Consider the following 23,830-nt stretch of genomic DNA (forward strand, 5'->3'; position numbering starts at 1 on the left):
TCATCTAGGTGGGTGTTATTTAAAAAAATAAAAATAAGTCTGAAGCCGGGTGCAGTGACGCACACCTATAATACCAGCTCGGAGTCTGAGGCAGGAAGTTCATGACTTCAAAAGCTAGCCTCAGCAACGTAGGCCTAAGCAAGAGACCCTTTCTTTAAATAAAATATTAAAAAGGGGGCTGGAGATATGGCTCAGTGGTTAAATGCCCCTGGGTTCAATCCCTGATACAGAAAACAAAACAAACCAAAAAAACCAAGTCTGGGCTTGTATAGTAGTGTGTGGTTGATCAACTCACTCTTCTCCCTTTTGGTGTGTTTGTGTGTGTGGTACTTGTGATTGAACCCAAAGGTACTCTACCTCTGAGTTACATCTCCAGTCCTTTTTATTTTTTATTTTGAGACAGGGTCTCACTGAGTTACCCAAGCTGGCCTTGAACTTGTGATCTTTTTGCTTCAGCTTCCTCAGTAGCTCAAATCATAGGCATGTGCCACCAGTCCCAGCTGTCTCTTGATTAGTAGTAGAAAGTATAGAGATCTTGAACCCTAGTGACCTTACTATCTTTCTTTTTCCTCTATTAGAGTATGACTAGGGTTTGCCTGCACTTGTGGCTTTTCATATAGATGACTGTCTTAATAAGTTATCTTAAGGCCCATAAGCCCTGAAAGCCACTTTTATCTGATTTGTGATTTTTGCCGGTTTTCTTCCCTAATGGTTGTGGTCTGTGTAGAAATGTTAAACTATAAAAGGGTTGAAAGCAAACCAAATACCTTTTACTGACCAACTTCTTGTTGAGGATGGTAGCTGAGATATTCCTGAGTAGCTGCATTGATTATTTATGAGCCTTTTGTATTGTATCTTAGTATCATTTGGAGATGAACTGCTTCAAAGTGAGAGAGATATTAGACATGCCTTTCTTTTTTTTTCTTGTTTTTTTTTTTTTTTTTCCTTTTTTGAGGAACTTATTACTGAAATGTGTTGAGATACCTAAGAAGAAGCTAGAATAGTTAGTTCCAAGCCATAGGAAAGCCCTAGGGTCTTCTAGCATACAAGTTTCATTTTTTCTAACTGAGGGCAGGCTAGGTTCAATTCATACTCTTCAGGAAGGCCTATTTAATTCCACATTGATTCCCTTCCATCATCTAAAATAAATGAAAAAATATTTGGTGTTTGTTCCTCCCCTTTAGTGCTGAATTTTCATATAGAAGTTAGCCATTGGATGTGGACAAAATGAAGAAGTTTATAATATGGATTTAGAAGTTAGTTACCAGTTCTCAGAGGGTCCATAATTAGGATTTATTGGTTTAGGTATGAATGTATAAACCTTTTTCCAAAGGAAGAACTGTGGGGCCATACATAGGGCATTGCCAACATGGAGCTTTTAAAAAGCACCTGTAGAACCCTAAGCTATGGTGAGGAGTTTGGTGGAATGTTTAAATTAAATTAATTTTTTTTTAAGTTGTAGATAGACACAATATTTTTAATTAATTTATTTATTTGTATGTGGTGCTTAGGATCGAACCCAGTGCCTCACAAGTGCTAGGCAAGGGTGCTACCACTAAGATACAACTCTAGTCCCAGGTGGAATATATATATATATATTTTTTAATTGTAGTTGTAATGGACAGAATGCCTTTATTTTATTTGCTTATTTTTATGTGGTGCTGAGGATCAAACCCAGTCTTACGCATGCTAGGCAAGAGCTCAGCCCCAGCCCTCAGGTGGAATATTTTTAAAGAGAGTCGTGGTAGAAAAATTAAATCCCAGGATAAATTGGAGAAGTAGCTGGCTGAATAGGTTTGGGTTCTTTCCATATATATTTAAGCAGCAGTGCCTAGTCCAAGTTCAGAATTAATTCTCACCAGACCTGGTGGCGAACGCCTGTAATCCCACTGGCTCAGGAGGCTGAGACAGGAGGATCGTGAGTTCAAAGCCAGCCACAGCAAAAGCGGGGCACTAAGCAACTCAATGAGACCCTGTCTCTAAATAGAAATATAAAATAGGGCTGGGGTTGTGGCTCAGTGGTCGAGTGCCTATAAGTTCAATCCCCAGTACCCCCCAAAATTAATTCTCCTTTCTCATGTGACCAAAAAAAAAAAAAAAAAAAAAAGGCAAATATTAGAATTGTAGGTGGGGGAAAGTGTCAGTCTTACCGGTCGTCATATCTCATTGATAGGATGTTTGACAGAATTTTCCCCTCTTCTTCATCAGTTTTAAAAACATGCTTCTTCCCTTTGAAAAATTTCATTTTAATTTGATTAAATAGTAAGAGGATATAAATCATGTACAGTTGTTTTCAATCTGCATTAGTTCAACTTAACGATTTTTTACTTTGCTGATAGTGTGAAAGCAATACACAATTACAAGAAACTCACATTCAGTAGAAATTCAATTTCAATTTTTTTTTTGTTTTTAATGCCCTGGGGTTTGAATCAAGTGTGCTCTATCTACCACTGACCTATATCCCCAGCCATTTTTTGTTTGTTTGTTTGTGTGCTGGGGATTGAATTCAGGGCTTTGTGCATGCAAGGCAAGCACTCTGCCAACTGAGCTATATCCCCAGCCCTCCCCAGCCATTTTTTTAAAATGTTTTTCATTTTGAGACTGGGTCTCACTAAGTTGCTGAACTTGATGATCATCCTGCCTCAGCCTCCTGAATTGGTGTAATTATGGCTCATTTTGATTTCTGATCTTTTCCTGAGCTAGCAATATGTGGTAGGATACTCTTGCCATCAGCAGCAAGTTACAGCTCCCAGTCATCCATGAGATCACCAGGGTAAACAACCATATTTGCAGTGCTATGATTGCTAAGCTATGATGTTCAGTAGGCTAGGTAGAAGTGTGTGTGTGTGTATGTGTGTGTGTGTGTGTGTGTGTGTGTGTGTGTATAATTGTCACTGGATATTTATTTATTTATATGCAGTGCTGAGATTTGAATCCAGTGCCTCACACATGCTAGGCAAGCACTCTGTCACTGAGCCACCACCCCAGCTCCCTTAAAAGCATTTTTGACTTAAGATATTTTCAGCTTATAATGGGTTTCTTGGGATATTATCTTAAGTAGAGGAGCATCTGTATATGGTAGATAGAAATAGTAATTGATATCATAGAAGATGAATTTCAGGAAGATCTAAGACCTGACCTCAAATAGTTTTCAGTATTTTATAGGTAACATTTCTCAGGACATTTTAAAGCTCAACAAAAATCTAACCTCTTCTTTAAATTTTTTTGCTAATTCATAATACTTTGAAAATAAGTATTTGACTTTTTCAAGGCCACTGACAGAATGTATAATCCTCTCTCTCTCTCTCTCATTTTCTTCTCTTCCTCCTCCCCTTTGAGATAAAAATGTACACAGTTCTCCCTCCACCTGTTTTATGGAACAAACCTTGAGGGAGTGGAAAAGGAACAGTTTAAAGAAGAAACAGTAGGGGAAACTCTCTGACCTCAGTTTATCCTGTCATCTGGTTCTTCATTTGTCCCTGCTGAGGAACAGAACTTGTCTTTTGTATGTAGCACAACTACATCTTCACCTCCCTCCCTTCCCCCTGCCCCCCTTCACTCACTCTTCTATTATCGTTGCAGTCAATGATGTCATTATGTGTGCTATTCAACTGCTGTTGAACCACTTGGCTATAGGAATTTGGAAGAGCAAAGGGACAAAATGGAATTTTTTGTCTCTTCTGCCCAGGGCTCTTAAAAATGTATTCTGATTTTAACTAGAGTCTTTCTTTGCTTAGCTTCTCTTTCTCCTTTCCTTTTATATCTGAATCATCAGACCCACACTTTTTACAGGACACTTTTCACCTAGTCCTGCGTGGGCATGGGCACACAGTGCGTTGGGGTAGAGTGGACAAGAAATGTGGGGGATATAAAATGAACAAAATTCCTTAAGAGGAATGTTTTTTAAAATTTAGAGGAGTAAGGTAAAAATTTTGATGCTAGGTCAACCTACATCGCTGGTATTTGTTTACTATACTGGATATTTTGGAAAAATCTGGTAAATTTCAGTTAGTGTTGAGACCACTAAGGTGTTGTACCTTTTGATATTATATTCTGATTTCATTCACTGAGTTTGAACCCAAAGAGTCAAGGTAAGAAAATTTGTAGTAAGAAAAAAAACATTTTTTCCTCTGCTTAATACCTCACTCCTACTGGCACATGCCTGTAATCCCAGTGGCTTGGGAGGATGAGGTATGAGGATCACAGGTTCAAAACCAGACTTGGTAACTTAACGAGTCCCCCACAAACACCTTAGTGATAGTGAAACTGTTTTCTACAGAAAATGGCTAGGGATGTGGCTCAGTGGCTGAGCATCCCCTGAGTTCAATCCCCGGAAAAACAAACAAACAAAAAACACCCCAGATCCACTGCTGCCAGTGTTGGAATTCCTTCTGACATGTCAGGACTGATTACCTTGATAAAAATCATCAACATTGACAACAAGTTTTATGCCTCTATTTGGTTCCCCTTGCCCCAACAATAAACATAGCTTGGAAAAAGTGGGGAATGCTGGATTCTGTTGTCTTTTTTATTTTTAAATACTTTCAGTTGTTTTTGCCAGTCAACTTCTTAAAATAGGATTATCCCCTGAGTGACAGTTTAAAAAGAAAATGCTATTCTTAGTATATAAGGTAAATTATTTTTAAATCACATTATGTCTGGTTGTTTATCTAGTTGCAGGTATAACATTAGGGTGATCAGTGACTGACCTGGCTTTTGTAAGTGAAATGTCTATCCATTCCCAGATGTTTCCTAGATGTGGTGAAATGTGAGATAACTGAATCCAAGTACAACTATCCTTAAAAATCTGTATGGGAGGAAAAAAGGAGGTGGGGTAAAGGATGGGTTTTTTTTTTAGTAGGTTGTTTGTTTTTTGGTGTATGTGTTACTAGAAGTTTTTTTTGGGGGGGTATGATAGGATATTTTAATGTTAAAAGATACCTCAGTGAGAACTATAGAAGTTTAGTAATATTTAGGATGTACTTAAGTACTTAAGAGGTGAAAACCTGAGTAATACTGTTCTTTGAGCTAGTGTTTATAAGGAGGGGTAACATTTTATTCATACAGGCTCAATTGAAATAAAATTTAATAATTACAGATAGTTCCTTTTCTTATGTATCACCAAAATAGTGAAATTGTTCTTCATGCCTGAGGGTGATGGTATTACTAAAGGCTCTGGTTTATGTATCACCAAAATAGTAAATGTTCTTCATGCCTGAAGGTGATGGTACTACTAAAGGCTCTGATTTTGTGTTTTTGTTTGTTTGTTTGTGGTACTGGGGATTGAACTCAGGGGCACTTAACCACTTAGCACATCCCTAGCCCTATTTTATTTTTTATTTTAAGACAGGGTCTCACTGAGTTGCTTAGTGCTTTGCCTTTGCTGAGGCTACCTTTGAACTCAGGATCCTCCTGCATCACGAGTTGCTGGGATTACAGGTGTGTGCCACTGCACCAGCCAGGGTGTTGTTGTTGTTGTTGTTTATTTTTTAGTTGTAGTTGGACACAATATTTATTTTTATGTGGTGCTGAGGCTCGAATCCAGGGCCTCGCACTTGCTACGTGAACACGCTCTACTGCTAAGCCACAACCCCAGCCCGGCCTCTGTTTTTATATAATCTAAGATCCCTTGTTAAAATCTAGAAGGTGTTAATTCTTTTCCTCCTTTCCCTTTTTCTTTACTGTTTTCTCATAATTAAAAAAATCAGTACCAAATTCTTACCTTTTCATTACCAGAGCAGATTCTTAGGACAAAAGTAGAAATGTATTTGCAGAGTATATTACATTTGGATTTAATGTTAAATATTGAATCTTTGTTTTCTACTTTTTTTTTTTAACCAGTGCTTATGATATCCTTTATTCAATTCACTTAGAAAAATATGCAGAATTAATGTAAAACAGTACAGTCTTGGTGTAAAATATTCAGTGAACATTAGAAAAACAAGTCATTAACATACAAACCCATTTTTAAAGACCTCTATTGGCATACCAAACATGTCTAGAATAATATACTTTTTCAGAGCTTAAATTAAAATTATGCTTAGCTCTTACCTATTCCCATAGCTTCTCAGCTCTTCATTAAAAAAAAAAAAAAAGTTATTCTATTAGCCAACTGAAACATCTTTTTTTAAGGAAAAAAAAATTTTTTTTTTTTTAAAGAGAGAGGGAGAGAGAGAGAGAGAGAATTTTTAATATTTTATTTTTTTAGTTATCGGCGGACACAACATCTTTGTTTGTATGTGGTGCTGAGGATCAAACCCGGGCCGCACGCATGCCAGGCGAGCGCGCTACCGCTTGAGCCACATCCCCAGCCCTTTTTAAGGAAATTTAAAGAAAGAAGTTTTCTTAAGAAAATAGAACAAGCAAAAATGCAACTATGCATTGTCACAAAGAACACTGACATACAAAGAACTTTATTACTCTGAAAAACCCTCCTTTATGATATAAATGGATCAAGAAGCTTGACAAAGCACTTCTGTACCTATACATCTGGAACAGTAAGCTATGGTGTTTAAGCTCCTTTAAACCTAACCATGCCTTCCATCCAAAGGAAATAAATTATGCTCAATTTCTGATTTTACATACACACAAAAAAAGATGAGCAAATATAAGCTACTTTATATAAAACGAATACTTTTATATATTATTTCATCCTAGCAGAACATTTTCACCAAAACTGGGCAAAGCATAATGTATTTTTTTTTTTTAAATGCAAGCATATATGTAAAACTTAAGAAAAAGCATTCTTCATTAAGGTCTTGCTGAAAAGTTGGGCCACCACGAAACAAATAAAAGGGAGTACACAAGTAATCTCCATCCTAGTACAAGCTTTAAAGAAACTCAAAGTCTTATGAGCAGTATGTAGACAATACTAGGAGTTTTATTTAAGAAACCACAGTTCTTTAGACACATTAACAGGACATTGTATTTAACAGTTAAATAAGATTCAAGAAACTAAAACACACCTAACCTAGATATAAAACTCTCTCTCTACCTTCCCAGGTCAAAAGATATCAAATAGGGCTGGTTATGTAGCTCAGGTGGTAGAGTGCCTGCCTCACATGCACAAGGTCCTGGGTTCAATCCCCAGCACCAACTAAAAAAAAAAAAAAAAAAAATCAAATAAAAATACAAATCTTAGGCCAAAATCTTTTCAAAATGAAATAAGTACTGTGAGTTCAAATTAAACTACTATTCTGACTTGACGCTTTATTAAAGATCAAATATTGAATCTTTAAATCTCTAGCAATGGATATGCTGTTGAGAAGGGGATTATGTTTGAAATGCTTGGTCTGGACTTTTAGAAAGTATTTATTGGTGGAGTTTATTAGGGTATAAAGCAGAGGCAGTTACAAAATTCTTACTACCATGCCTCTGCTTAAGTATGTGATGATTGAAAAAAAGGAGCATTTGGAAATGAACAGAGCTTTACAACGAGAGGCCATATAGGATGGACCTCTTTAGTGCTCTAAATGAATATGTGAGCCTCAGGAGAAATCGTCTTCTCCCACTTATTGATATTCTTCCTTTTTCTTTGTATCAATTCCCTAGGGAAAAAACAAAATCCTTTTCATGCTTGGACCTAGTTACCTATCTTTTGCTCCTGTGCACCTGAAGTGTGCCCTCATTTTGTTTGGGCATGTTTTTCTAAGAAATGAGATCTGGCTGTGTTGCTCAGGCTGGCCTCCCAATTCCTTGGTGATCTTTGGCATGTTTTCCTTGTATTGAACTATTCTGGTGAAAAATTCTCTTTGCTTCTCTATTTGAATTTTAGGAAGGCAGTAAGATGATACTACTCAGAGCCCTGTGTGATTCCTTCACAGTTTTTTTACCTTCTTATCCCTACAGCTGAGATATCCTATTTGTAGGAAGCATAAACTTTTGGAAGACCCCTGCTGTTAGTGGAGAGAGATTGGAGCTGGATGGCCACTTATTTAAACTATAAGAGAAATTATTTTAAACTTTTTGGTTTAAACCAGCATGGTGGTGTATACCTATCATCTCATAGGGGAGGCTGAGGCCCGAGGATCACAAGTTTGAAGCCAGTTTGACAATTTAGCAAGACCTTGTCTCAAAATCAAAATGGACTGAGGATTGTAAATCAGTGGTAGAGCTCTCATGGGTTCACCCCACTGCTACCAAATAAATATATTTGTGTGGTGGGGCTTGTGTATATTTTGTCAAAGCTATTTGCAGTTGTTCCCAAATATGGCTGCACAGAAGGATCACTAGGGGAACCCTTTCAGCTCTGTATGCCTGCTCTTTTTGAGATTCTGATTTATGGTTGGGGTGAAGCTAGGAATCTGCCTGCTGTAATGGGGTTTGAACCCAGGACTTTGTTTGCAAATGCCTTACCACTGCATCTCAGCTCTTGGAATCTGCATTTTTAAATACTCCAGACAAAAAGCCTCTGTTTTCCGATTACTCCTTCTAAATTTCTGAATGCTCAGGTAACTATCTTTTTTTGCCTCTTCATTCTCTTTATGTTTTGGTTAAGACAGCATTAACCTCCCTTCTAAAGTTTTAGCTTCCCTCTACTGACTTCTTGACATTTCTGCCAAGCTCTGCATCGCTTATCCTTAAAAGCAGCAGCTTCCTGGCTTTTAAGGGAGGGAGGTGGAGACTTTTAATAGAAACTCAGTTTCCGGGGGTCTCAAGTGTGAAACCTTCATTTCCTCCACCTGCTTTGCTTTGTCCTACAATCAGCTAGAGCAAGACCGAGACGACCTCCTCTGGGGCTAAAGAGAAGGGGGGTTGGGGAAAGAACCTGATTTGGATGAGAGAAAGAAAAAGTGATAGGAGCTAGTGAATCTTTAAAAGAGTGTTTGGGTTCTGAGCAGACTGTGATTTTGGTTTCAGATTCTGTGAAGATGGAGGAGATGACTGTTTTTAGTGCTTCTAATTCTGGTATAGCTTTAAAGTTCCTAGCCCCCTACTAGCCCTGCAAAGTTGATTCTGATTTTACAGGTGGAGATTGCTGAGAACAGGTGATTATATTGAAGAGGTGTTACACATATGTGTGTAGAATGTTGGAGTATCTCTTTACCATGTTACCTGCTGAGGTGGCATACTCTACTAGTTTAGTCCTTCATCTTTTAGTCTATGTATTGTTTTTTGGGGGATCACCTCCTGTTCTGTGGTCTGGCTGGCAGAGAGGCTCAAGAATAAAAAAAGTTCAGATGGATTTCAGAAATAGGGGCAGGGAAGTGACAGCTGCGTGTTTAAGCATTGAAGTGTTTTCTGAGAGAAAAACCATCAGTTGTTGTCATTCACCCTGTGAGTATGAAATTGAAAGTTCACCCTGGAGTGTTTTATAACCTTTACATCTGGGAAGTCAAGGCCGTGTTGTCATTAATCTATCATCCCCTGCAAGCCCCCAGGCTCTGCTTTTCATCCTGCCATCAGTCATGTGGCAATGAAATTCAGAAAAGTGACCATAAAGCTCTCTTTTTTTGTCTCACTACCTTACATTCCCTTGGAAAATTAGATTGGCCTGAGAACTGTTAACATCTTAATGTGCAATTCATTTCAAAAGGGGGGAGTTGATCTTTTTTTTTTTTTTTTAATATGACCATCTTAGATTACTATAAGTCTCTCTTCCATGACTGCAGATAAAAGACTTCTGAGGGAAATATTCATTGCAGTACCAGAGTTTCTCCAAAATGTCCCTTTCTTTGACTGAATTCTTTAGATTGGAATTTGTGTTCCTTAAACATGGTATGAAAAGGATAGAGGGTGAGTTTGTTCACCAACCAAGAACAATGTTTGGCTTGGTTAAAATTCTTTTGGTATCCTCGAGAATATGAAGATATGTCTAATTTGAGTCCAGTGAATACTTTCTTTTGTGTTCTTGGGAATTACTGAGTTCGAATGTCCTAAATATGCCTGGGTTACACTTTAGGTCATTGTTTTGTTTCTCTTAGTTTTCTTTTTATGATCCAGAGTGGCAGTGGTAATAAGGTTGAAGAAGGTGAATGCTTTGAACACATGGCCGTGGGGTGCTAATTACATCAAATTGGACTCCTTTTGGCAGAACAAATAACCCTAGTACACAGGCCAGCACTATTCTTTATTGTAGTCAGGATAAAATTCTTAAGTTTTGAAAAATTTTTGTCCTCTTGAATTTGAATCTTAAAGACACAGTTGTATTGGGAAACTCACCAAGTTATAACTCCACTTTGTGTAGAGTTATTAATATTGGTATTCTGTTAGAAAAAAAGAGGCAGTTACTTTAGAAAACACCTATGGGGTGGGGGCTGGGACTGTAGCTCCTGGGTGGAGTGCTTGCCTAGCATCTGTGAGGCCCTGGGTTCTATACCCAGTATTGGAAAGAAAGAAAGAGAGAGAGAGAGAGAGAGAAGAATATGAAAGGAAAGAAAGAAAACATCTTTGGGCTGGGGATGTGGCTCAAGAGGTAGCATGCTCGCCTGGCATGCGTGCGGCCCGGGTTCTATCCTCAGCACCACATACAAACAAAGATGTTGTGTCTGCTGATAACTAAAAATAAATATTAAAATTCTCTCTCTCTCTAAAAAAAAAACAAAGAAAAAAAGAAAAGAAAAGAAAGAAAGAAAACATCTTTGGTATTTAACTGCCAATTGTTGAAGCTGATTTTCCACTTGGGACTTAATTCTTGGCTACAGCACATGTGCCATGGAAACCATTGTCAAGAGTCCTTAATTTAAAATTTCTAGTTTTCACCTGGTACCTTCTTTTCCTCTCTTTTTCCTTCTCAGGTCATTGAAGTATTTTTAAATAAATTCCATTATATTTAATGAGGAGTAAAATTCTAAAGGGATCACCAGCAACCTTGTAACTGACTGCACTTCATCTTGCTTTCTAAGCTCCTACCTCTGGTTCTGATATTTGGGTTTTTCTTTCTAGATCTTATGTTTCTCTCATGTCAGTACTTCAGGACTCCCTCCCTCCCTCCCTTCCTCCCTCCCTCCCTCCCTCCCTTCCTCCCTCCCTTCCTCCCTCCCTCCCTTCCTCCCTCCCTTCCTTCCTTCCTTCCTCCCTCCCTCCCTTCCTCCCTTCCTTCCTCCTTCCTTCCCTCCCTCCCTCCCTCCCTCTCTCCTGGGTATTTAACCCAGGGGCATTTAACCACTGAGTTACATCCCTTTTTTATTTTGAGATAGGGTTTTACTAAATTACTTAGGTCATCATCACTAAGTTGCTGAGGCTGGTTTTGAACTTGTGATCCTCCTGTCTCAATGTCACAAGTTGCTGGGATTATAGATGTGCACCACTGAGCCCAGCTGTCTGGCCTCTCTTATAATAGAAAAATTTTCAAATCACTTCTACAGAGACAAACCACACATTTGGCTCCAAACTTTATAATCAGCCAGCAGAAAGAGGAAAGCACAGTGCACTATTGATAGTGGTTCACAGAATTCACAAGGAAAAACTAACAGGTTGCTCATAAAAAGCTGGAGTATTTTGGATCTGGGGATCAGAAAGAAAAATTTCCTGTGGGTCCTCATAATTCAGTAATATAAGGAACAATGTATACATTTTTTAAGTATTTAGTTTTAGTTGAACACAATACCTTTATTTTATTTATTTTTAAGTGATGCTGAGAATCAAACCCAGGGCCTCGAGTGTGCTAGGCGAGCACTCTACTGCTGAGCCACAACCCCAGCCCCAGTGTACCCATTTTTATAGTAACTTGGTGGTGTATTTCTAAGCCTCATGAGACTGAGGATCTTTATCTTCTTCATTTCTATATTCCAGGGCCAAAACAGTGCTTGACCCAAAGTAGACACTCAGATGAATCTAATTTAAATGACTAGTGAATGAACGAATTAATTTTATGGTTGTAGCACTATTGAAAATGTTGATTTAAATTGATGCCACAGACAGGCGTAGTAATGTGCCTTTAATCCCAGTGACTCAGGAGGCAAAGCAAAGAGAATTGCATATTGGAGACTAACCTCAGCAATTTAGGGAGACTTTCAGGAATTTAGCAAGACCCTGATTGAAAAAACAAAAGGGTCTGGGATATAGCTCAATGGTAAAGAGCCCTGGGTTCAATCCCCAGTACCTAAAAAATATCATAAATAATTGATGTCACATAGATCAACAAGAGCAATTCTTTAGAGGTCTTTGGAGTACCTGAGATTGGGTCTGTGTAGAGGCTGGACCCCTACTGTTTTCAAATATGTTAGCATATCTCTTTTTGTAGACATTGATACTTAGATGAAATAATAAAGCCTGGCAACCTAGTCCTAGAAAGAGAAGATGGTAGCCAGGTGCAGTGGTACATGCTTATAATCCCAGGCTGAAGCAGGAGAATCACAAGTTCAACTCCAGCCTTGGCAATTTAGTGAGGGTCTCAAAAAGTAAAAAGGAGCCAGACACATGGTGCACATCTATAATCCCAGCTACTTGGGAGACCGAGGCAGCAGCATTGCAAGTTTGAGGCCAGCCTCAGCAACTTAGCAAGCCCCTGTTTCAAAATAAAAAGTAAAAAAGAGGAGGGGGAAGCTGAGGATGTTGCAATGTAGTAAAGTGCCCCTGGGTTAAATCCATAGTACCAATAAATAGATAGATAGATTATATAGATAGGGCTGGGGATGTAGCTCAGTGGTAGAACCTCCCTGGGTTCAATCCCCACCACTCAAATAAATAAATAAATACATGCATACAGTAATAATGTTTCTTTTTTTTTTTTTCTTTTTTAGTAATAGTGTTTCATGGGAGTATTTGGTTTTATTAAATATAGGTCATGCCTTCTGTTCTTATGGGTGCTCCCTCCTTTTTTTTGCAGAATTCTTCCTCATTTTATAAGTGAGATTTTAAAAAGGAGAAGCAAACAAGGCAGTTATTGGATGCCATGAGGCTTGTGTGTGCTGAAATTATTATCATCTGTCAGTTGCCTTGGTGTTTTAACTCTTGAGGAGGGAGAGAGTGGAGCAGGGAGTGAAGTATATAGATTAATCTGAACATCCAGTGCCTGTGTTTGGTCAATGAGGACAGGTTTCTCCTCTGATTTTAGATGCAAGTTGTATGTTTTAAGGAGTGTGCACTTGATAGGAAATAAAGCACTTTGGATTCAAGCACTTTTCCTCCTGCACAAGGTCATACACAGGAAGAAAAAAGAGATTGTTAGTAGTTGAGGATTTGGAGAAGGGAATTCAGAGAGTGATGAAGGGAAAAGGTTTGCAAATGTATATGACACCGAATTGGAGAGGTCAGTACTGTCTGCAGATGTATAACCCCATTTGTGCACTTGAGCATGGCCTGGGGGAACATTGGCCTGATGAATGCAGAGAGAGATGCGTTTTGATTGAGGTAATTTCCCTCAGATGGGTCTCACCATCCCATGAATCAAAACCTGTCAGGAAGGAGCTAAAGATGGAGTGAAGTTTATTGTACGTTTGTTTCCATGTGACTCCGTCACGCTAGAAGGGTCAAGTGAGAAAGATCATTAGAACTGTGTTGATTTACTGGGCCTCTTGTGCACTTTCCCTGCAGGGCAAGGAGGAAAGAGGCTGTAAGAGGGGTGCTAAGTTGGGGAGGGAAAGGCAGGCTGTTTGCGGTAGGTGGGGAAAGCAGTGTTAGCCCCCCCCCCCCAACCCCTGATGAATTTGGAGCAGATGCTCTGCCTGGATCTCTAGGAGAGGCCCCCAAAATCTGATTAAAAAGGGAAAGCTCCTGGGAAAATCTCTGATACTAGTCTTAGTGACTGAGGAAGTGTATCCTCACCTCCTTTTTCTGATGCTTGTCCTTTCCTCACTTTTGAGCTCAAAAGAAAATACAGGAGATTTAATTTAGAATTCAAACTACCCAGTTTAGGATATAGCAAAGTAAAGAACAAGGAAAAAGTCTGCCTCCCCACTTGCCAAGTGGATGTAGCTTTGTGGTGAGATTTGTGAAGGGAGTGACCTCAGGGTCTGTACTTTTGTTGTAACTATCAATCTATGCTGGCTGCCCAATTACTATAATCTAAACTACTTTTGTGTGTATGTGTGTGGTGCTGGAGATGGAACCCAGGGCTTTGTGCATGTGAGGCAAGCACTCCAAATAAAGGCTAGGTTTCATCAGTAGTGTGTCCTTCTCTGACTGGAACTTGCTGAAGTACTTTTAGCACTGAATTGAATGAAAAAGAAAGCAAGCTCAAAGTGGTACTTCAGCATAATGATGTTCTATTTGTGTCTTTCCCCAAGAAGGGATGCTCCTTTGAACCCCCCTGAAACTGGTTCTCATTATGAAATTTCCATTTGTATCTCTTACTTGGTTTTGTCTTAGGGGTAATAGACAAAATCAAGGAAACTTTCCTCCTTAATAGTGAAAATATGGTGGGGCTTTGTGTTTACTGGAAATGCTTCTTAGCAGGGCCAGTTAGCCAAAATTAGAAACAAATTGAGGCGAAAAGAAACTTAACTAAGTGGAGCCTTTTCTCTAGATGTAATTTATAAAATGGAGATAAGTGATTACTAGAAAAGTGATGGAATCTTAGTGTTGACCCAGTTATATGAGTGATATGGAAATGGTTAAAGCAATTTCTAACTACTTAGGGTCTTGATTATCCTTTTCCTTTGAGCATCTCTTCTGTTTTGTTACAGTTCTTCCAAAGAAATACATATGTGTGATAGCAGAAGAGATGGTAAAATTAGGAGTGGGTTCTTAAGTAAAATTTCCTGGTTCTGATCCTGACTATGCCATTATTTGTGAGACATTGGCAAGTTATTTAATTACCCCAAGCCCCAGTTTTCATATCTACAGGATGAATTTAATCATAATGCTTACTTTATAGGATTGTTAAACAAATTAAATGTATTACTGCATGTAAAGAACTCCACACAGTACCTGACACATAGGAAGCACTCAAATGTTAGTGACTATAATGTTGTTATTATTTTTTTATATGACAAAGGACAAGAATATGTCTCTTTTTCTTGGAACCTGGCTTAGTGTTTTAAAGTAGTTTAGATTAGGGCTGGGGATATAGCTCAGTTAGTGAAGTGCTTGCCTCACATGCACAAAGCCCTGACTTCCATCTCAAGCAACACACACACACACACACACACACACACACAAAAGTAGTTTAGATTATAGTAATTGGGCACCCAGCATAGATTGATAGTTACAATAAAAAAGGTGGAAAAACTGTGTAGGCAACAGTTTATTGTAGTAATATACTTTTTAAAAATAACTCCTGTGTAGGATTCTTTACTCCTTCATGGCTCTCAAGCTTTCTGGCTCCCTTCCTATTCATTAGAAAGAAGGCACAGCAAAAGGGAGAAAATAAACTGAAAGAATCAAAGACTGAGATAGTATTCTTGATGCTTTGTTCAAGGAGCTGGATTAATTAAATAAATTGAGCATAGAATGCTGGATAGCTGCCCTGCCCTTTATTGTAGAGATGGCTGCTGTGGTCATGGGGACAAAGGCAATTCCTTGGTTGGGATTGAGAGCAGAGGTATTGAAAAATTCCTTTTTTTTTTTTTTTTTTTGGTAGGTCTTTTGATTATTTTTGCTTTTTGACTCTGTGGTTTTGGGACACCAAAGACACAGCCTACCTGTAGATGGTAGAAACATAAATTCCTTGTGGAATTTAATTTCCACATAGAGAAAAGCTCATTTAAAATAAATTCTCTTGCCCTATGGTGATGGTGGGTATGTCTATATGGAGTAGAGGGGATGTTGAGATTATGAGAAGATGGGATCTTTGAATAGATGTGCCAAGTTTTAGAAAATCTTTCTGGGGGAAGAACACTTGGGGAGCCCATGTGGTATTTACAAATCCTGAGGCTAAGCTTTTGATAACTGGTGACTAGGTGTGAAGGGAAGGTGAAGGTAAAAATAACTTAAAATGGGATGGGGATATAGCTCAGTTGATATAGTGCTTGCCTCGCATGCGTAAGGTCCTGGGTTCAATCCCCAGTACCACACCAAAAAAATAAACAGTAATGTTTAGGTCCTTATTTGAATATATCCAGGACTGTTATATTGAATAATGTTGGAAGTAAACAGTAGGTCAGTTTTTCTTCTCTCTCTCTCTTTTTATTTTTTTGTGGAGCTGGGTCTTGAACCCAGGACCTTGTGCATGCTAGATAAGTGCTTTACCACTCATGTATGCACCCAGTTCAGTAGCTCATCTTTAAAATAGCTATAAGTAGCTGGGCACAGTGTCACACGCTTGTAATCCCAGCAATTTGAGAGGCTATGTCAGGAAGATTGCAAGTTCAAGGTCAGCCTTGGCAATAGCAAGACTCTGTCTTGCTATTTAAAAAATAAAAAGGGCTGAGGAATGGAGATGTAGCTAACTGGTAGACACCCCTGGGTTCAAGCCCAGTACCACCGGGTGGAGTAGAGGGAGTGACCAGGTCTGATTCATATAGTAAGATGAAATATTCTCCCCAGTTACTAGGCAGGCATCATGAATGGTCATCGATGCTTGAAAAATATCTAGAGCATATCTCTTAAATGACTGCAGCTGTCACTTGGACACCTTTTCTCGAAATCATTTCAAACTATTTAGAACTTTCTGCGACTTTTCTGGGTGTTTCAAACACTCTGGCTCCCTTCCCCTTCTGTTCCCTGGTAAGTAAATGGTACTTGTTGGTATGTTCAACAGGCATCTTAGATACCTTCTACCAAACTGTTCTCTGCAGGAGTTACTCTGTCAAACCTTAGTTTTCCATATATTTGAGCTACCAAATTTCTTGAGCAAGAAGTTTGTTTTATGGATATTTCTTGCTGTTTCTCTACTCTAGTTTAAAGAATATTGAAGCCCTACCTAAAATAAGTTTTTTAGTCATTCTAGGTATAATAGGCTACTATTACCGTTTTATGTTGCTATAAAGAAATAACTGAGAACTCTTCTGTAACTAGCTTCATGGACAGGAATTCTTTGTATCAAGTTCTGAAGGTGCTCTGCGGTCTGCAACAATGACAATGTAGTGAGGGCTTACTGTTCTTAACAAATATAAGTTTGGCCCTGAAAAAAAAAATGGAGGCTGGGTAACTTATTTAGCTCACAGTTTTGGAGGCTGAAAGTCTACACATAGCAGTGAGGATCCATACACATGTGCCAAATGATACCGTGGCAGGAGTACTTGTGTGAGGAAAAGATCATATTTCCAGATGGGAAAACAGAACATAATTCAAAGGTCAGGCTTGGCCAGGTGTGATGGCACAACCCTATGATCACAGTGACAGGAGGATCAGAAGTTCGAGGCCACCCTTGACAACTTATTAAGACCCTGACTTCAAAATAGAAAATAAAAAGGGACTGGGGATGTAGCTCAATGATGAAGTACTGCTGAGTTCAATCCCTAATACTGCCAAAAAAAAAAAAAAAAAAAAAAACCAAAAAACCACCCATCTCACAACATCTCCAAACTATACTACTAGCTTATTCAGTTTCTTATCTGTCTTTTCTGTTTTTGTGTGTGATCCTTATCTCAGTACAAGGTTGGCTTGCATATTATAATCAATAAATTATGATTTCTTTTCTATTTACTTTGTGAATAGAGACTAGCTTGATTCAACCATTTTTCTTGTCCTGAACAGTCTGAAGATGATGAAAAGCTGAAAAAGAGGAAGGAGCGATTTGGAATTGTCACAAGTTCAGCTGGAACTGGAACCACAGAGGATACAGAGGTAAAATATTCTTTGAATGCTTCATAGAGCTCTTAAGGGGAAATTAGGGTGAATATGTTGAATGAGCAAAACACCTCTGTTTCCCCAGCCTACTTCTTCTTTTTATTTTTTTAGTTGTAGTTGGACACACTGCTTTTATATTAATTAATTTATTTTTATGTGGTGCTGAGGATTGAACCCAGGGCCTTGCACATGCTTAGACGAGTGCTCTACCGCTGAGCCACAACCCCAGCACCCCCAGCCTACTTCTTCAGTTCCCACAGGACAAGTCATTTGCCTTTTGCTTGGGGGGCGGGGGGGGGGGGGTCATCTTGTGATGAAATCATGTAGGTTTGGATTTGAAAATTGGCTCCACCACTTTTCCTGAGCTTTTGTTTCATTGTCAGGAGAATATAATATACTCACCTCAGAGTAGTACTTCAAGACTGAATTGATGCTATATGTAAGACACTCAGGTTAATGCCTGTTGTATTTTAAGTATTGAATAAATAATAGTGTTTTTGTTCCTTACTGGGCATTTTTCCTTTGATTATTTAATAAAGCTACCTCCAACCTAGATATAAGTGTAATTTTGCCCAACTTTCTCTGGAATAGGACAGTGGACACAAATCAGAAATGAGAGTTTTTGTTCTTATTACTTTGGTTTTTTTTTTTTTTTTTGCAGTGTTTGGGTTTGAATCCAGGGCCTCATGAATGCTAGGCAAGGACTCTACCACTGAGTCTTAGTCCTAGCCCCAGCCCCATCCCCTTATTGTTACCACTTTATTTACAAAAGGAAAGAGTATCTTTTTTTTTTTTTTTTTAAGGTTCATATTCATCCATGCCTCAGTTTCCACTGGAATAACTCATATTCATTGAGATTCAGCATTGACAGACAATGTTGCTTTGCTGATTTGAGAATATCTGTAATTGAGACCAGATATCTGTCACCTGGGGTGTACATAAAGTACAATTGAAATAATGAGTATTTGTAGTGTTACAGGAAGTTTCTTGAAGAGCAAAGAATTTGGAATGTTCTTTAAAACTTCCATTTAATCCAGGATTTCTTCCCTCTATCTGCTTCTGGAGATAGCCTCTAAATTTTGTTTCCTTATACATTCAAACTCTTGTTAAGCTTCTTTATGAATAAATATCAGAGATGATCTTGTAAGTAAGCCTAAAAATTATAGTCAGATCAGTTTGCACTTTCTACTTGGAACAAACTAAAGAAGTTTGTATTCTTTGTGCTTCTGAGAATAAAATGTCACCTCTTATATCTATTCATTTACTCTCTGATTTACCAGAATGAGCTTGAAGTAAACTTAGGTTTGTTTTAATTCCTATTGAAATTGTTTCCTTCTTGCCAAAGAAATTATTGTTAAACCAGGCATGCTTGCTAAGTAGGTACACTTGGCCTCTTGTAAGGTAAGGAGGTTGTGGATTGGGTGGCCGGGAACAGTGGTTTTTATTGGAAGAATCAGCATATGTAGAGGAGTCATAACTTCTGTGGCTAATGAAGTTCACAAGAAGATTTTTGAGTTCAGAGAACTGTCTTAGTAGTCCAGGTGAGATGCAGTGGGCTAGTGCGTATTTTTTTTTCTTTTTTAAATAATATAGGCTAGACCTTTGGCATGAATGGGCTGAAAAAGGGTTCCTTCTTTGCTGGAGCAGTGGTTGTGAGAATGAAGGATTTAAGCTGTTTTGTGGCCCCTCTCCAGTGTTGCCTCTCTTAGGAGTCATCTGTAAACACCCTCCTCTCTTTAAATTTATTCTTTTGGCATTGAAGATTTATATTCTTTTCTGTGGATTAGAGGCCTAAGGAATAGCTACTATTGGGCCTGACTGCTCAAAAGGGCATCCTCACCATTCTTTGTTCCCTGAAATTTTCATCTCCCTCCCCAATACCCTCCCCGATACTTTCCCCAACCTATTCAGGACCCATTATTTGCAGGCTCTCTTGTTTTAGGCTGAGGGCCCTGTCTCCTTAGAAAATCTTTCCATTTTCTACTACTATTCTCCTTTGCTCGCCTCCCCTCCCACCTCCTGTAATCTTTTCTTTTCATTCTCCTTTCTCACTAAACCTCCTCAGCTGACTAACTGAAGAGATTCAGGAATTAAATCTCTGGCTACAAAGCTTAAAGTCAGGGTCATCCCTTCTTCTTGGACCTTGTGACAGTTCATGTGAGTTTGGATTAAAGCAGCCAGGAACCTAAGCTACTGTTATCTTACTATTTTTTTCTTCTTGCTTTTTCCTTACAGGCAAAGAAGAGGAAAAGAGCAGAGCGTTTTGGGATTGCGTGATGAAAGTTCTTGATGCTTTCCATTCTCCCATGGTTTCCATTTCTGATTCTTCTTGGTCACATGTATACCTAAATGCACAGTTATGTGCCTACATCCTGCCTCGAAGTGAGGGAGCATGTACCTCAGGTACATCAGTGAACTCCAGCAGCAATTTAACTTACTGTTGTTCCAACTTTAAGGTTGTTGTGGTTTTATTTTTAATTATTTTGCTTGTTAATAAAAAAACAGAAAAGAGAACAATGTGTTTTATTAGGTGCTCCTAATATAAGTTCTTGGAGCCAGATTAGGTAAGATAAGGGGAGTTTTGGGAGCAAATATTATGGGGAATTAGCCATAATGTCTTTATCCCTTAGAAAGAAGATAAGGTTGAGTATGAGTCTACCCTTTAAGCCCATTTATTACCTTTGCTTGTACTCACAGGCATCCTTTTACCTCATTAACTTCTGTAAAGAGGTCAAGTTACTCCCTGAATCTTTGCTTTAGCAGGTTGGAGTGACCCATAGAGATAAAATAGAGGGAGCATAGGAGGTTTTAGGAGATAGAAACAATATAAATACAAGGACTAATGATTTATAATTGCCTACTATAAGCTAGAAACAAAGTCCTGTTGTTGGATAAAATGGAGCCCAGACTCCTACAGTAAGAAGGACCCTATTTTCCATGTGGCCTGGCATGATAATTGGTTCCAGAACAAATCACTGTGTGGGACCTTGTCAGTTTTGCAGTTCAGGAAGATTGATGGGCTGGATGCTCCTCAGAGATATAAGAAAATATAGGGATTCAAAGTATGAAAGAATATAAAAAATGTTAAACATGAAACATTATTAGATAATTGAGAACATAAGCAATGGGATGGGATGCTACCTTTCCCCCCCCGCCCCAGTGGCAGGGATTAAACCTAGGGTCTTGCACATGGAAGGCCAGTACAATACCACTGAGCTATATCCCAACTCTACTTAGCTTTTTGTTAAGCCCTGTGCTAGTTTATCTTCTTCTGTTGCAGAAGGATGCCATTGCAGTTTTGGTGGTGTTTCATGGATATTACTAAAATTCATTTTCCTTGCTGAGCTTCCTACTTAGAAAAGGTTTGACTCTCCCCAAACAGGTTGCTTGTTTGCATTTGAAGTTTCCTATAAATCTGAGACTTGGTAGTCTTTTCAGATGTGTTGATGTAGGGTGTCTTCTCTTAATCATTATTAATATTTGGACATCTATAGAAGTTTTTTTTTTTTTTTTTTTTTTTGGTGAGGTAGGATTATAAAATTTACAAGCCTGGTAACTTACTTGAAGATTTTCTCCCATTATTAACTCTTACATTGCTGTTGTTTGTAATCTTTGTCTTTAATTCTGTGAAAACCTGCTTGTTTTTGTGATCAGTAGAAAGGTTATAATTTTTTCAAAACTTTGTAACATTAAGAATCTCTTAATTTCTGTCAAGTCTATAGTTGGTGACAAGGGACCAAAGTTGGATATTTTAAGAAAACTGTACCTTGGAGGACAGATCCAAAGGTTGCCTATTTTTTTGTGAATTTTGCCCCATTTGAGATTCTGGAGAGATGAACAAGAAGGAAAGTTGGTTAAATTTTTGTCATATCCTCAACCAAATAAACCTTATACATGGAGTGACTTTCCCTCCCTTCCTGTTAGTCTGTTCTGTTTGCCTCTCTTTCTTGACTTCAGGCTCTAATCTCAGAACTAGCTTTTTTTTTTTTTTTCTCTGTCTCTCCTATGCCTTCATCTGAAAACAACCAAGAGAATTATTCAGTTTTGTAATATAAGAAAGATTATAGATTCAATAAGGATTTCTTACTCTAGGATGGTTTTTTAAAAAGGAGGAATAGGGTAGATGCTAATAATGGAACAGAGCAATGGGTCCCTCAGAAATTTTCTTCACTTTGTCTGTTTAGTCTTTACAACCTTACAGAAAGAAATGTATTCAGCCTTATTCGCTAGATTCTTTATTCTTTACATTTCATCATTCTCTTTACTCAGCTCAATTCCTCACTCCCCACTTATTTATTATTTAGTGGTACTGGGGTTTGAACCCAAGAGCATTCTGCCACGGAACTGCATCCCCAACCCTTTTTAGTTTTTGAGATGGGATTCTCTAAATTGCCAAGACTGGCCTTGAATTTGTGATCCTTCTTCCTGAGTTGCTGTGATTACTGGCATGTACCACCATGCCCACCTTCCTCAGATCTTTGATGCCATGTTTTCCTATGTCAGTCAAAAGACTATAACCTCCAAGCCTGACCACCATGTTCTCTTTCTGTCTCAGTGTAGTCATTTCACACATAACTTTTTGAGCATGAATAGTATAGAATGCTCAAAATTAGGATTTTTTTTCCCCCCTGAATTTAAAACAGTAAGTCCAAGCCTGGGGATATAGCACAGTCGGTAGAATGCTGAGGCCCTGGGTTCAATTCCCAGCACCCCAAAAAAAGTCCTTTTTGTTTGCCTAACAGAATAGACACCTAGGTTTATAATTCTTATCTGGGATCCAAATACCTTTCCTTCCTTCTTATCCCTGAGTCTCACTCCTGTATATAGCTGACTCCAGTCTTTTCCTTGCTGTAAAGCTGTGACATTCTCCGCATACCTGGAGGCTCTTAATGAGGGAGTCTATAAAAGCTGTGGAGAGAACAAGCTTCCTTAGCTGTAAATCTGCACCTTTTTATGGTTCTCTAGGATCATTGTCTTCACCACCATCACCCTAAGCTGCCCTTCCCCCCAGAAGACTAAAACTTTCAGTGTGGGTAAAGGCTATAGGAAGAAAGGGGTGAATAAGGACAGAGCTTCTTGGTGTTTTGTTGTTTGTTTTTGTATTTTGAGACAGCATTACTCTATGTTGCCTGTGTTGCCCATGCTGGCCTCAGACTGGCAATTCTCCTGCTGCAGCTTACTGAGTAGCTGGGACTATGAATATATCCCACCGTGCCAGACCTCTTTTTAGTGTTGAGCTGAGTCCTCTTGCTGTGTCTAACATGAGAAACAGATGGGGTAGCGAGGAACTTAGGAGAGAATAACTTTCTCTGCTCCCCACCCCCCTCCAGTATTGAGGATTGAACCCAAGGGCACTTTACCACCAAGCTACATCCCTAGCCTTTTTAAATTTTGAGATAGGGTCTCACTAAGTTGCCCAGGCCTCGAATTTGGATCCTTCAGACTCAAGCTTCCTGAGTAGCTGGGATTACAGGTGTGTATCATTGTACTTTGCTTCCCTGTTCTCTTACATGAGGACTCTGACAGGCATTGCCACTTCTGATTATTAAAGTCCTCCCCCCCACACACACATTCTGATCTCCCTTTCTCTCGCTGTTTCCAGATTCTTCTTGTTTTTTCCTTCAAGAGGACTGAAAATAAAAGGTTGCATGCCTTTGCAGACCCTTTGAACCATCTTGTTCCTGACTTTGTCATCTCTTTCCTCTTTATTGTCCCTGTATTTTGTTTTCTCTTATATCACTATTAATAGAGTGTAATGTATGTAGTAACTATTTAGGTTTAATCTCTTATTCTGACACTAGCTCTATGACCCTGGGCAAATTACTTAATTCTGTGACTCTCTCCAGACTCTGTATCAGTATTATGAAGGTTGCTGTGAAAATTAATACTTTCATATTATGAACTCAGTATAATTTGCTTAGTATAGTTAATGCTTAATAATCATTGAAAAAATATTAGCTCTTAATTTTATAAGGGTAAAATAAAAGTAGGATAAGAACACTTTTTTTTCCCACTTGAACAGATTCTAGATAAAGAATGGGGGGTGAGTTTGGGCCTGTGTATGTACGCATACATGTGCTTATGCAATTGTATTTGGGAGTTTGGAGACTAGGAAGATGGGGGAAGAGTTCCAGTTCTTCTCTTAATCCTCAGCTTATGGGTAGGAAAGTTAACATTGTCACCTGGAGCATTGACTTTCCTACTTCTGCCCCACTAT

The 23,830-nt window shown here is 38.6% G+C and overlaps 1 protein-coding gene across 2 annotated transcripts in view; it reads left to right on the plus strand.

Annotated features, from left to right (window-relative positions):
• Nucleotides 1-23,830, plus strand: part of Sarnp (SAP domain containing ribonucleoprotein) — a 55,218-nt gene that overhangs the window by 28,541 nt on the left and 2,847 nt on the right. Inside the window, exons 10-11 of one of the 2 annotated variants that reach the window (XR_003581556.3) lie at nt 17,521-17,610; nt 19,849-20,016. Coding sequence is in view for 1 of the 2 variants with exons in the window: in XM_027927131.2 (XP_027782932.1) it covers nt 17,521-17,610; nt 19,849-19,890 (132 nt within the window). In the remaining variant the exon portion in view is untranslated. Of the gene's footprint in view, nt 1-17,520; nt 17,611-19,848; nt 21,517-23,830 lie in introns of those variants that run through there. The other variant, XM_027927131.2, reaches the window with a different exon arrangement.

This window comes from Marmota flaviventris, chromosome 3 (assembly GCF_047511675.1).
Source record: "Marmota flaviventris isolate mMarFla1 chromosome 3, mMarFla1.hap1, whole genome shotgun sequence".
NCBI classification, from domain to species: Eukaryota; Metazoa; Chordata; class Mammalia; order Rodentia; family Sciuridae; genus Marmota; species Marmota flaviventris.